Below are 13,908 nucleotides of genomic sequence, written 5' to 3' on the forward strand. Positions count from 1 at the left end.
CCATGGTATTTTATTTCCTAGTAAATATTTTTCAGCAAAAGACATTTCATCAGTCTTATTTTCATAAATATGGTCAGTTAAAATGATTTTTTGGTGAGTAAAAAGTCAGGGATTTTTTTGTTTTCTTCATGGAAAGAATTAAATCTTGTAGCAGTTCTCGCCGATTTTCTAAGCAGTGAGATAGCAGTGAATGTAAAGACGCACAGTCTACAATACGTATAAAAATGTCGTACATCTTTCATTACCTTTTGATCCAGCATTTCAGCTCTGGTAAGCCTGTAGTACTTCTGGTCCTCTAGTGTAGCAGTTGCTATTGTTTTTTAGCCTAGGGGCATTGTTCCTTTTGTTTGTTCTTTCGTTCTCTCGAAGGGTAGCAAGCCATACATGTGAGATCTTGCGAGCTCTGCTACCCTACCTTTTTAATTGTGTTTGTTTACCAGTTTGTTTGTAGCCATTGCTATTGAAGCTTTTAACAAGCTGGGCACATTGGACGAGGAGCAACAAGTACGCCCGCATATGGAGAAACAGCATTCAGACCTGAGGCCTCCCACTGTTGATGTACGGAGTTTTCCTTAGTTTTTCTCAACATGAATACATTTTAAGTGGTAGAAAGTTTGGTAGTTTTGTTAATTAATTATAAATTAAAACATTGAACAATTTAGTGGCAGAACGGCATGCCTGGAGCCTTCATGGTAGACGTTTCCCTAATTTTCAGTAGTGATCAGTTTTCCGGGAACATTTTTTAAAAGAGGTCAAATTATTTTCATAAAGAAACACTGCTGCAGTGGGCTTGTGAAATACAAACTAAACTTGCATTCTCTTTGGTTCTTGAGAGCAGAAGAACAAGGGTTTGAAAGAATTGAAAAATAAACTGCGTATTTTGATTAGGCTGTATAAACAAGAAGGACTATAGTAGCTCGTATTTTTATTAAGCTGTTATAAGGAGGACTATTAAAAGTCATAAACATGTTTATTAATATTATCTTTGAGTCGAGTTCCGCTTGTTCACGTGCATATCAACTTAGGGCACATTTATTTGCAACATACGCGAATAGCCGTCGCATATGCCCGTTGGTAATTTTTATTGTTTTCAAGCTAAAAAGCAATAGAAAATTCCAACAGGCAAATGCGACGGCTATAATTGTTTGTCGTACACAAAGGTTAAATAAACAGCCCACGCGACAAATTGAAGTCTACCGACGCGTCAAGTTTCGATTCAAAACAAACAAAAGCTTGCAAGCATACAACATTCAAATCCAATGCGCTGTGTGAGTATCAAGAACAATTATTCGGGAATAATAGTGCTAACAGTCCATTCGTAATATTGTTTTCATTTTCGTTTCACATCTGTAATGAAAATTAAAAGGTATACAGCCTTAGAATGCAGATCAATTTCCGTCCGTCGTTGTAAGTTTCGCGACGCGTTAAGTTTCCATTCAAAGCTTTCGGGTTTGTTAGTCTCGTTCCCTCTCTTCAATAATTTGCCTCTCTCGATTATATTATTCTATCCATGCATCGTCCGCTAGAGGTTCTTGAGAGTAAGCGCCTTCTTCTTTGTCACTCTTATCTTCTACTGCAGTGCAAGCGAACGATTCGAATTCTCTGGACTCGATCTTTTCGTTCTTCTTCTTCTTCTTCTTCTTCTTCTTCCACGTAACTCACCTCCTTCAATACTGAAGATTCTCGTGAGTGTTAAAATAAATAACTACTTTACAAAATAAATAAATACTATTCAAATTAAAGTAAATAGGGCTTAAATGCTATGGATAAAAATAGATAAAAAAAAGTCAAAGTTAAGTCAGACGGCAGGCTTTTCTTGAAGGCCGTCAAGTTTGGTGCATTTACTGTTTCATTGGCCAGGCTGTTCCAAGAACTTCTTTAGATAAGAAATCGCTGTCGTGCGAGTATTCTATCCAAACTCGAAGAATTCTTGGGAAAAACAAACCTTATGTAGTGGTTTTCAAGCAAATAAACAAATGCAAACGCTTCGAGCGGTTCCTGACATGACGTCACTCAGCACCAATCCTCGATTACGCGGTCAACTTCTTTGGGCGTGGCCGAAGGGGGAACTTTAAAGTTTGATTTTGCAGCGAAAAAGTGGCGGAATCCAAAAATTTCTTTTAGAAAACTTGTTTATGCATTATAGAGATACGAAAACCACAAAAAACCTGTAGGCTATATAGACACTTTAAAAGAAAGATTAATTAAATATCAAGTAAACAGAGAAACGTCTCTTCCTGTAGAGAACTAATATTATATGTCCAGTTGAACTTCCCGTAAGCGTACACCCTTGGCACCAGAAAACGATGTTCGCTTATGGGAAGTAAAAAGTGTAAGTGTCCGCCTAAGGGAGGTTTCCGTTCAGTTAGCAGAGGTTCAAATTTTATTCATTTATTGCAAGCTTAGTAAGTCAATAACAGTGAATCATTTGGTCCTAGTAATAATTTTCTTCTCATAGACAACGGTGAAGCATCAAGCTGTTCATATGATCCACAGTGTCGCAAGCAGTTTGTTTGGAAGCGTGAGGGTGAGTGTCTGTGCAAAGACTATTCCAGCTTCCAGTAATTTGAGTTTTTAATTCAGAATGTAAGCATCTGTAACATAGACATAAATAACATCATGACTTGGTACCCAGAACACCAAGATGAAGATATTAAGTGAATAGTTCAAGGGACAGCAGACCATTATTAGTTGTAAGCGATATTTTCGAGACACAAGGGCAGAATCTGACATCAAAACCTCTTACATACGTAACTCACGATGACACCCATGTAATAATTTCGTTTGCAAGTATAGTAATTTAGACCGTTTCGGTTACGTTAAGGTTTCCATTGTTGCAAGATGCCTTTTGGCTTTTGACTTTTTGACGTCATGCTATGACAGTGCCCCTTTAGGCATTCCCCTCTCTAATATTTACATCGGTATGTTTGTGTATGTTTGTTAGCTGATTTTATACTATGACTGGAAATAAGCCTCACCCTCTCTATCAAGTCTCCCCACCGTCTTTAAAGATTTTGAAAGAAAGTTCCTGGGGCCATAATAAAGCTTTCATAGTAATTTGTGACACCCCACTGTAGGCAGACCAAGTTGCAGAGAGAAGACAATCGTTAGCAGTGGCAGACGCTTTAAACTTCAGAAATGGTACAATCAAAAGAGGATCAATCTTCAAGGTATTACTTGTTGCGACTGTCACTATTATATCCCAAACACACACAAAAAATGTCTGAATCTTTGGAGCATCGTCAATACATCGTAGGCTATTGTTCGGTGATCCTTGAAGCATTGTCTGTGTTAAGAAATGATTCTTTGGAACATTTTTAATAGACAGGATTTTTCGAGTATCTAGCTAAATTTATTAAAGTTCAGAATTTCGTCATGAGCGTTCTGGGTTAGTGTAAACCCGGCTTGGCCCACTCCCCCCCACCCAAAAAAAAAATTCTTGAAAAAAAAAATTTTTTCCCCATATGGAAATTCACAGGGTTTTTGGGAACATCTTGAGGTGTCTTTGACTTGCCTTTGAAAAATTCAAAAGTTCCTGGATGAGTGGATGTCCTTGTAATACCATTTTGCTTTCTTTTGATCAATCAGTGTAAGTATATGTCAGTTTCTTGATTATTGACAAAATTGTTTGTTATAGATTCAGTTGTGATCGTTGTCTTTTTATAGCATAGAAAAGCTTCCATTGCAGAAGGGAAGGCAGCAGAAGAGAAAGAAGAAGTATGTAACGGAATGCTAAAATTATCATTACTGCTTTGAAATAATTCTGGGAGACGTTGGGACAAAACCCCGGGGGAGAAGGGTGGTACCTACTCAAGGGAAAAAAAGTACACGTGCTTAATGGTTAGTGAGCTGGACTCTTGATCGAGAAGTCTGGGTTCGAGAACTGCCATTGCCATTGCATGGGGTAAGACATTTTACTCTCGTGTTGTCCCTTTCCACCCAGGTGTAGAAATGGGTACCAGTGAATTTAATACTGGGGGTAACCCTGCGACGGAGTAGCATCTCATCCAGGTTTAAGTCCTGACCTGGGTCATTCTGGTGTGTTCTTGGGCAAGACACTTTACTGTCGTAGTGCCTTTCTCCACCCAGGTGTATAAGGGACGGAGTAATCTGCGATGGACAAGCATCCCATGCAGGGGGGAGTAGAAATACTCCTAGTCCCTTCATGCTAAGGAAGCCGGAGACAGGCCCAAGCAGCTGGGCAGAGGCTTATCTCGGTTTCCGTAGCGTGAAAAAACTACAGTATACAAACTACAGTATATATAGAAGTTGCTGCTACAATTATTACCGGGTATTTTGATTTTAGGATGACGTTTTTGTGCAGGACGAAGGCGTGCAAAGTAAAGGTGACAAGGTATTGGATTGTTTTTTATCGCTTGTAATTAAAGCGTTTTCCCTTTTTGTCCGCTTTTTATTTAACACTTTTCTTACAAGGTTAGGGGACGGACCGTTATTTTTTTTTGAGGTGGGATGGGCAATTTTTCTGGGCAAGATATTTTTTTTCCTATGGCTCCCCTTGCACAATTTTTTTTAGCCATTTTTTTCTGTGCACGAATTTTTTGGAAATTTCCCAGACCCTCCTCAAAAAAATAAAAGTCCGTCCCGTATCATTTAACACAAACGATTGTGTCATGCAAAACATTTCAAAACGTGACTGTTGTACGCATTTGCGTGATGTCAGTTGGTTCGTTTATGTCACGCAAGTAAATTAAGTAGAGTCTGCTCTTTTTTAGAGAGAACGAGTTCTTAAGAAGCGAATGAAGGAGAAGAAACTTGCGAAGCAGAAAATGGCCAACGCTGAACACAAAGTTCGAGTGGCGACTGCATTTCGAGGAAATAGAGAAACTGATCTGGAGTTACAAGTGGGAGATGAAGTCACCGTACTTGGCAAGGTAAGGGATCCCGTGGAATAAAACAATAGCGGGAAGGGCATTTGGGAGGAAAGTTAAGGAAATTGAGGATTCAGCAAAGGAACTTTTTAAAATAAATTAGTTTTGTCCCCTCATGTCAGAAAAAGACAGAAAAGTTTCTGTTTTTTATTGCTCCAGGATTTGTACTTTCAACTTTCAAGGTTCGCAAGCGCATTGAAAGTTGTCAAAAGTTCGTAAGTTTGAAAATCAAAATCCAAGGCCTGAAAAGTCCTTGAATAGTTCATGTGGGACACGAAATTACTTAAAAGTTGCAGTTTTACTGTTTGGCTAAAACAACAACAAAAAACATGCCTCTGACAGTTCCGTACGAAAATAAAGCAATTTTTTGGCAAATCACATCAACAAAATATGTGTACCAACCGACATCTTTCTGCTATTTTTGTGCCGCCATCACACTGAAAAGTTACGGTTTGTACGCCGAAAATGCATAGAAAGTTTAATAATTAAATACGACAAATTGTTTCCCCTGCGTGGGAGGATGTCCAATTTTTATAACTGTCCAAGGTAACTAAGACAGCACTAGTGGCCTGTTAACTGGTCTCTTGAGCAATTGCTCGTTAACTGTTAACGTACAAGCTTGAATATCGTTCCAGTTCGAAATAGATTGACTCGACAAAATCGGTAATTTCGTCTTCGGTTTCCATGTATTCCTCTCAAAGTCGTAGCTCTCAATGACTTGTGCCTCTGAAGGAATGTGGCCGTTTCCTAAGAGACCTCCCCCCACTACATACAGAGATCCTTTCAGGTAGACCATGCTACCATCTTTACGAGGAGCATGCAAACTTGCTATAAACTGCCATTCATTTGTCGAGACGTTGTACGTTTCACACGTGCACGTGACGTCATCGGGTGCATTTTGAAGACGGACACCACCAGTAACGCCCCCTGCGATGAAGATTCTTCCACGCGCGGCCACACCGCAAGCGCCGTACCTAGCGCACTGCAAGTTCGCTATCCTTTCCCACTTCTCTTCAACGATGTTAAACCTGACAGCGTATGCAATGGGTTCAATTAATGGTCCATTCACGCTCATACCGCCAGACCACAACCCACCAATGACATATAGAGAATTATCCATAGCCACAACGCAAGCTCCTGTAGCGCCCCGCCAACATTCATCATACGAAAGTGATGAAACTTGTTGCCATGAATCTGATTGAACGTTACATTTCATTACGTGACATTGCAATCTGTGCATACTCTCCCAAGTATAGTCAATGGCATATATTTCTGTTCCAACAACTGCCGCGAGTCTTGCAAATTGCCTCAAATGACTTTTTTCCGTATTTAACACAACCCAGCGATCACGGAGAGTGTCATATCTTTCTAATTGACAAAATTTATAATGTGGAATCACGTAAAGTTTACCTTGAAATGACAGCAGGTTATATCGTTGAAAAACCCGGCGGGCGCTCCCCAATTGATACCATTTTTCCTTATCGGGATCATAACACAAAGTCACGTTGCCTGCTAAAACGATTAAGTGAGTATGCTGCCAATTTCTACCGGCGACTGGGGAATATTCTTGGCGGTTTTCCAACAAATCCCCTTCATGGCCCCCCTCAAGAGCTTTAAACAACTGGAATTCTCTTTCACCAGATGGTTGGTCACGACATCCTTCTTCAAATAGTCACGCGTCACAAAAGCTAGTCGCACGTGACGAAATAATTCTTCCAGCTTCCCTTTTCGCTCGCTCTTGCTTCGTTCAATCCACGTAAGTATGATCTTAATTACTTCATTTTCTGAGCTAATAGCTATCGCATCACTGGAAATCCACTCTTCTACTTGCTGAGCGTCCAAATTAAGAAAATCTTCTGATTTCGCCACAACCTCGAAATTTGACAAGATAAATTCCTTGGCTTTGCGGATTACGAGTTCCTCGCATTGATATTTGTCAGCAAAATAATAAATTGAAACACAGTTCGACGTCGTTATGTTGTCCTTTAAGAATCTCCCAGCGATGGTTTTCAGGTTTGGAAGAAGCAAAAAATCTGCAGCCTCGATCAGCTCCTGAGCGTTCGTTGAAGTGATCTCAACAGTACCAGAGTGCGTGAATTCTAGCACATCTCTCATAATTATGTCAGTCATGTGTTCCAACCGAATGATTCCCTCTTTATTCTCCCTCATGTCGCTGTTGAGAAGTGCAAAAAAGAAAGGACTTGCCTCTGAAAGCGCGCTTCTATTCACCCTCAACTCTTTTCTGTCTTTTAGCATCAAAGTCACATCGTTTGAATCATCTTGTTTTGCCTGCGGGATGCCGAGTCGATCCATCATTGTCATTCAGAGAAGATCTGTTTAGAATCTTGAATTGTCGTGACATGCAAAAAAAAACAAACAAACATTTTCATCGTTTATTTCTGAATATGTTGTATTGGAACGTTAATATCATTAAATGCGGAAGTTGGCCTACATCCTACGTATATGATATTAGCTACCCAACCTCTTTATTGAACCTTTTGATCGATTATTCCTAGTCCGCCCGATTAACTGGAAATATTGCAGATGAGATACCTTTAAGGCTTTTACGTGGTAAAAAATTAAAATAGTGTACAGAAAAGTAGCCTGAATTTCAGACGTCCCTCTCTGGTCGCTTGCTCCAGAGAACAGACGTCTGAATATATTGGCCGCTAATGCAGTCCGGTGACGTCACTGCACTTTGCTTTAATCCATGCGGAAAAGTTTCTGTCGAGGTCATGACTTTGTGAAAGAAAAATCGCTTCAATAAAGAAATACAGGGTATAAAATGGTTTTAATAGTAAAGTGTCGAAAGACTCATTTGTGTATGGAACTTTATCGCCAATTTAAATGCCTGACAGTACTTGCAATTGGTAAATTCCTTGTAGGAAATTAAGCTCCCTTAAATTAAGGTCTTAAAAAACTAACACGACTTAAATTTACGCGAATTTGAGGGAAAATGTCTTTTGAATAAAGGAAGTTAAGTGAAGTTCGGGACAATTTTTCAAAATGAAGAAAATTAACGTGATTTTTATGTCTATTTAATAAGATAATTTGGCTGTTTTACCACTCTTTTGAAAACAGGAAATAACAACAAGCTTGAAGAAGCTTATAATTGAGCAGTTAATATTTAACCACTTTTTTGTGTTTTGCCTCAATACATTTTTGAATGACGTAATGAATTAATTTAGAAAAAAGATTGCACGTCAAAATAAATCTATGTTAAATAGTTGCTTCCAAAAATATGCATACCCCCTATCACGGTTGGCATCAATATACTTAACCCCCAATGCTCTATCCCCCAATGCCCTCACCTCAAAATTCCACCATTGGTAACCTCCCCCTTCCCCCTTCCAACTGCCTTTCGGAATTGTGCGTTCTTTTCTTGAATCCCAATTGGAAATTCTTGTTAGAACCCCTAAAAAATCCGGGAAATATATGAAATAGTACAGGACACATTCAGTTCTTTCATATAAACAAACTTTCCTAGCAGTCGAACACTGCAATTTTACGTTCAATTTCTCAAAACAATCTTCTAGAAATCGATATTCAACTTTTATCAGTATTTGCTTCAAGTCAAATGGTTGAATAACGCACAAATAAGACTGGGGAGCAATGGCCGCGTAAAAGACGCATTTCGTCGCCGGCCGCTAAAACTCACATTAGAGAGATTTAAAAGCATGACGTTAATTTTTTCCGCGAACTGCAAAAATTCAACTTCTGCAGTCTGCCGTTTGGCCTTTATACACGGAAATGAGTAGTTTTGTGTTTGTCATGCATGTGGAATTTTTTCCCCATTTTTATGAGAGATTGGTTTTAGAATTCGATAAAAAGGAAACAAAATGAAAGGCAAGCTCGCGTTTGCCGTTTGCCGTATAACGTTATGCTTAATCTCTCTAATAGAATTACCGGCCTTTTATGGCCGAAACTATGCGGAAACTCATAGAAATGAAAATATTTATTCTTCACCTTCGGGGGAGTCTTCGCCTCCACGCGTACTATCACACGATCACAAAAAAAAAACATAAAAAAAAACGAAAACTTCACATCCATTGTGTCAACCAACAACAAAGGTGAAGAGAAATCGCTGTCACTGTTCTAAATAACTGAGATCTTAGACGGGAAGCTGCAAGAGATCTTGACAAAGCTTGAAAAGCTTGACGCTATCGATTAGTCAGCTAAAATCCATCAAGAAACGCTTTCCAGGATGGATTCGCAAATTCACTCATTAGAACTCGCTCAAGCCGAAGCGAATCGGGACATCAACTACCTCAAAGAAAGTTTGAATCACGCAGAAGACCAAAACAAGAAAACTACTGAGAGCTTCAAAGAGTACAAAGAGCAGATCAGCTTAAAATTGTCCAAGCTACAGCAGAAAGGAAACACGGTGGAAGACAAAATCGCATAACTGGAAAATAGAAACCTATATTTGGAAGCTTATTCGAGACGAGAAAATATCAAATTCGAAAACATCGTAGAGGAACCCGATCTGAACGGGAGACAAGAAGACACGGAAATGGTGCTTCGAAATTTCCTTGAAGCGAAGCTCGGATACAAAGATGCTAGAAGCGTCGAGATTCAGCGAGTTCACCGTCTAAGCAATAGGAAAGATGCAAAACCCAAGCCAATCATAGTTAGGTTTTTACGTTACAAAGATTGCGAGCAAATTCTTGCTATGGGCTGCCAACTGAAAGATACTGACTATAAAATGTACCAAGACTTGTCCTATGGCATTGTGGAAAGAAGAAGAAAGCAAATGGACGTCTTCAAAACCGCCAGAAGAAACAACATCCCAGCAGCATTCAGTAAGTCACAACCTGGCAAACTTTTACATTAGAGGGATGTTATGGCCCATCGGAAAACCCCTTGATTTGTTCTCCCATTAAATTCCACTAATACTATACTCTCCCCTAAACGGTAGCTTTTCAATATTTGATTTCCGCAAGTACATCATACTTTTCCAAAACTCAGTATAATATATCAATATTTGTTATTGTATAAACAAGCAACATTATTCTGCTTCTGCGGGCTAGCCCTTTCCTTCTATTAAATCAATAATCGCTAAGACAACAAAAATTGTGGTTTATTATTATCTTACGAACAAATCTGCTCGGTAGAAGGAAACTCAAAATGCACTTTTTTTTGTTCAGGTAAATTTTGACAGACAATAGAGACATTTAGCTTCAGGTTTTCGGCTCTAAACGTCAAACCGCAAACGTCTAGGAATCACGTGATCAAGCTCCGAGGTCACGTTTGAAGTTTTCAACGCACGTTTTCGACGGCAGGAGGTAGCTTTTCACGTTGGTGATTTCCCTTAAGGTTTCTTCTCTTTTATTTTTAGTTATCTCACGTATTGACGCTATAGATATCTGAAGTAGTTATTTGTCTAGACACAGAGAAAAAATTCAAGTTGAAAGAGTGCAGATTGAGTATTTTGTCTTCTTTTAAACAACAAGCACTTGCATATGTCGTAAATCCAATATGGCGGCGGAAAGCTCGCAAGTAAATTCTCGGAAACTCACCGTATATTTCTCAGAAAACATCCAGTGGAACGGACGAATGTTTTGAAGGCAAATCAGTCAAATTTCAAGAAGGATGTGAGCGTTAAGGTAAGCTACTTCTTTCACAGATTCCGTAACAAAATACAGCAGTTTTTGAGAGAATTGTATTTATCGTGAAAGAAAAAATAGATTTTGATTTTGCCTTGAATCTTGACGAGCAGTTTGTGTGCTTTTCTTCGTGCCGCCAGACCGGATCACTGGTAATTTTGAATTTCAGAATTTGACAAGTCATCTTTCCGTTTAGTTAACTTGTTTTCTACGCGAATTTGCTCGAGGTTGAAGACGTCTAGCTAAACCGGTAGAGTTCATGATACCTCAAACGCCAAACAACTAACCTTAAACTGCCGTTTGCGGTTTGCCGTTAAAGTAAAAAACCTGTAGCTAAATGTCTCTATTAAATAAAGGAAATGAACACTTACCTTCGCGTTTCTTGTCCACGGGCAGTCCGTGAATTGTAAATACACTGCTGCAGATTATTTTAAGGCATCTCAACGCGCACTCAACTAGCACAGCGAACGAAGACATGGACAATGCTACTAGCACCACGTCTCGCCGCGGTTTTGATATCTCTAATGACGTAATGTTTCTTTATTTAGCGTGCACTACATTGACATGTCAAAACAAGTCGTGTTTTACAGTATTCAGTACGTTCCGGTGGGGGGAAAATCCAAACGTGCGTGACCAAGGAGTCGCCGCGTGGGTCTGACGTAATGATTTCTTTTATAAATAGTTTGGACATGTCCAAGTAGTCTTCGGTTTCGCAACGGTGCTCTCTCCGAGTAAAACACTCGAATGGCACAAACATATACATTTCACACTGAACAAAGAGCAGAGTGTTCGTAATGTTTTAAACGAGTGATCGCTAGTAAACATCAAATCTTGCGTGACCCTGACCAAGGAGTCGGCAGGGCCGAGTGGGTCTGGAACGATTTACTGACAAAACAAAAATAACAAAAAAACGCCGGCCGGATTATGAACCAGTCCCTAGTCCGCTCGGCCGGTTAACTAGAAATATCTCAGGTAATATCTCTTTAAGGCTTTTGCGTGGTAAAAAACTAAAAATAGTGTACAGAAAACTAGCCTGAATTTCAGACGTCTCTTTCTGATCGCTTGCTTCCGTTTCCGCTAATGCCGTCCAGTGACGTCACTACACTTTGCTTTAATTCACGCGGAAAATGTTTTTGTCGAGGCCATGGGTTTGTGAAAGAAAAATCGCTTGAACAAAGGATTACAGGGTAAAATCTGTTTTAATAGCAAACTGTTTAAAACTTACATGAAATGGAGATTTTCATCAACTGCAAGCTATATTCTTTACTGAACCAATTTAGACTGAACTGATTTGCTTTATCACACAAGCGTTCAATAGGTTAATAGGTTAAAAAATTTAAATTCTAAAATCATATCTCATCTAAAAAGAGAACAAATACACTCCTGATTACTTAGATGAATCCATTAAGACGGTTAAGAAGGCAACAAGAAACGGTATTCAGTACAAGAATATCCTACTTGACTGTAATAATAAATAATAATAACTTTATTAATATAGTGCCACTCCTAAATTCTCATGGCGCTTTACAAAATAAATGTGTAAAAACAACAAAAACGGTTGTGAAATCTATACATTAAGTGTTAAAAGTGATTAAAAAAGTTTAAAAATATTTACAAAACAATGAATAGCTATATATAAAAACGGTAGTACAATCTATACATTAAGTGTTAAAAATGTTTAAAATATTTACAAAACAATGAATAGCTATCTATAAAATTTTGAAAAAGATATGTCTTTAGACCCCTTTTGAAGCACTCGGTTGAGTTTGCCTTTCGCAATGTAAGTAGAAGATAATTCCACAGCTTTGGGGTGCATACAGTAAATGCCCTCTCGCCAGGGACCTCGGCTGATCTAAAAGTTCATTGGTGACAGATCTCAGAGAACTTAAGTGAGAGCGATAGTGAAGCTTCAGTCAAATAGCTAGGAGATGCGCCGTTAAGTGACTTATAAACTATTAGTAAAACCTTAAAAATAACGCGATAATCGACTGGAAGCCAATGAAAGTCAATCCAAACAGGAGCGACGAAGCGACTGTGGACACTGAGTTCAGAAATCACTGGCTTGTCGAGCTAGGCTGGACATAAGCTTATAAACTGCAGTAGAACCCCGGTAACTCGAAATCTGAAGGGAAACGAAAAATAGTTCGAGTTAGCGGGGTTTCGAGTTATCGGGGTCGATTAAATATTCAATTTGCCAAGTTAATAATTGATAGTTTATCGATTTTTCAGCACTTCACAGAACAGCACAAATTGAACTTATCTCGTCAGAAGCTCTCACACAATCATACATTTTTGTGATAAGAGTGGAAAATGACTGTCAGATACGTGATCTATTCGTTGCTCTAATTAAAATCAAATTGCTGTGGTATTCGTTTTAGTGTTTAAATCCGATTACACGACAAGAAGAGCTTATGGGATATCAATGGCCAACCGTGGCGAGCTGCAAGAACCACAATTCGAGTTATCGGGGTAAATTTGACCCAAATTTTGATCAAGGGAAACGAAATTTAGTTTGAGTTAGCGGGGTTTTCGAGTTATCCGAGTTCGAGTTAACCGAGTAAAAATGACTGAAAAGTGGGGTCAAATCCAAGGGAAATGGAAGTTAGTTCGAGTTAGCGGGGTTGTTCGAGTTATCCGAGTTCGAGTTACCGGGGTTCTACTGTATTACATGGTATTAGTAAAACCTTAAAAATAACGCGATAATCGACTGGGAAGCCAAAAGAAAGTCAATCAAAACAGGAGCGACGAAGCGACTGTGGACACTGAGTTCAGAAATCACTGTCTGGTCGAGCTAGGCTGGATGACAAAACAAGAAAATTTTATATGGAAAATCACTGCATGTCGAAGCGACGACCGCCGCTAACTTAAACCTACCGGCTTTCCATATTGATTCTGCATCCGTATGTAAACTTAAACAGTTATAGATTCAAAGTAAATAACTAATAAATTAACTTTTCGGAAGGCCAACTCTTTGCAGGCATTTTGAAATTACACTCCGCGTTGAAATTCACTCATAATTATGCGAATGATTTTTGAATCAACCAATCAAAATCATTACCCGGTTTTTGGGTGGTGACCTCACCGGACGGCATAATCGGCTTTTGTTTAGTTGTGTCTTCTCGGGAGCAAGCGACCAGAGAGAGAGAGAGTTGTCTGTCTGTCAGGCTAATAGAAAAGAGGTTTTTTTTGTTTTGTAATTTCTTTAGGTGTTCGGGCAGTATCCAGTATTTGGAATGAAATTAAGGTCTTTGAAATTAACGCTCCACTTAACTAATGTCGCGGAAATAAACTGACAAAAAAAACGTGACGAATTAACGCGAATTTTGATAATTCGCATTAATTTCATGGAGCGTTAATTTCTTATAATAAAGTTTGAATTAAATAGCTGTTAGTGTGCTTAGTCATGAAGGTGA

At 39.0% G+C, this 13,908-nt stretch overlaps 2 protein-coding genes across 3 annotated transcripts in view; one reads left to right on the plus strand and one right to left on the minus strand.

The window, feature by feature from the left end:
• Window positions 1–13,908, plus strand: part of LOC144630002 (uncharacterized) — a 47,368-nt gene that overhangs the window by 19,449 nt on the left and 14,011 nt on the right. For both annotated transcript variants that reach the window (XM_078488266.1, XM_078488267.1), the window contains 6 exons: window positions 441–558; window positions 2,459–2,527; window positions 3,078–3,170; window positions 3,667–3,717; window positions 4,307–4,354; window positions 4,734–4,892. In XM_078488266.1, coding sequence (XP_078344392.1) covers window positions 441–558; window positions 2,459–2,527; window positions 3,078–3,170; window positions 3,667–3,717; window positions 4,307–4,354; window positions 4,734–4,892 — 538 coding nt within the window. The remainder of the gene's footprint in view (window positions 1–440; window positions 559–2,458; window positions 2,528–3,077; window positions 3,171–3,666; window positions 3,718–4,306; window positions 4,355–4,733; window positions 4,893–13,908) is intronic.
• Window positions 4,958–10,933, minus strand: LOC144630480 (kelch-like protein 2). Its single transcript, XM_078488837.1, has 2 exons — window positions 10,867–10,933; window positions 4,958–7,233 (listed from the first exon to the last, which is right to left on the minus strand). Exon 2 carries the CDS (start codon window positions 7,209–7,211, stop codon window positions 6,411–6,413), a length of 801 nt encoding a protein of 266 aa, XP_078344963.1. The 5' UTR covers window positions 7,212–7,233; window positions 10,867–10,933; the 3' UTR covers window positions 4,958–6,410.

This window comes from Oculina patagonica, chromosome 11 (genome assembly GCF_052425735.1).
Source record: "Oculina patagonica isolate OP01 chromosome 11, crgOcupat, whole genome shotgun sequence".
Lineage (NCBI taxonomy): Eukaryota > Metazoa > Cnidaria > Anthozoa > Scleractinia > Oculinidae > Oculina > Oculina patagonica.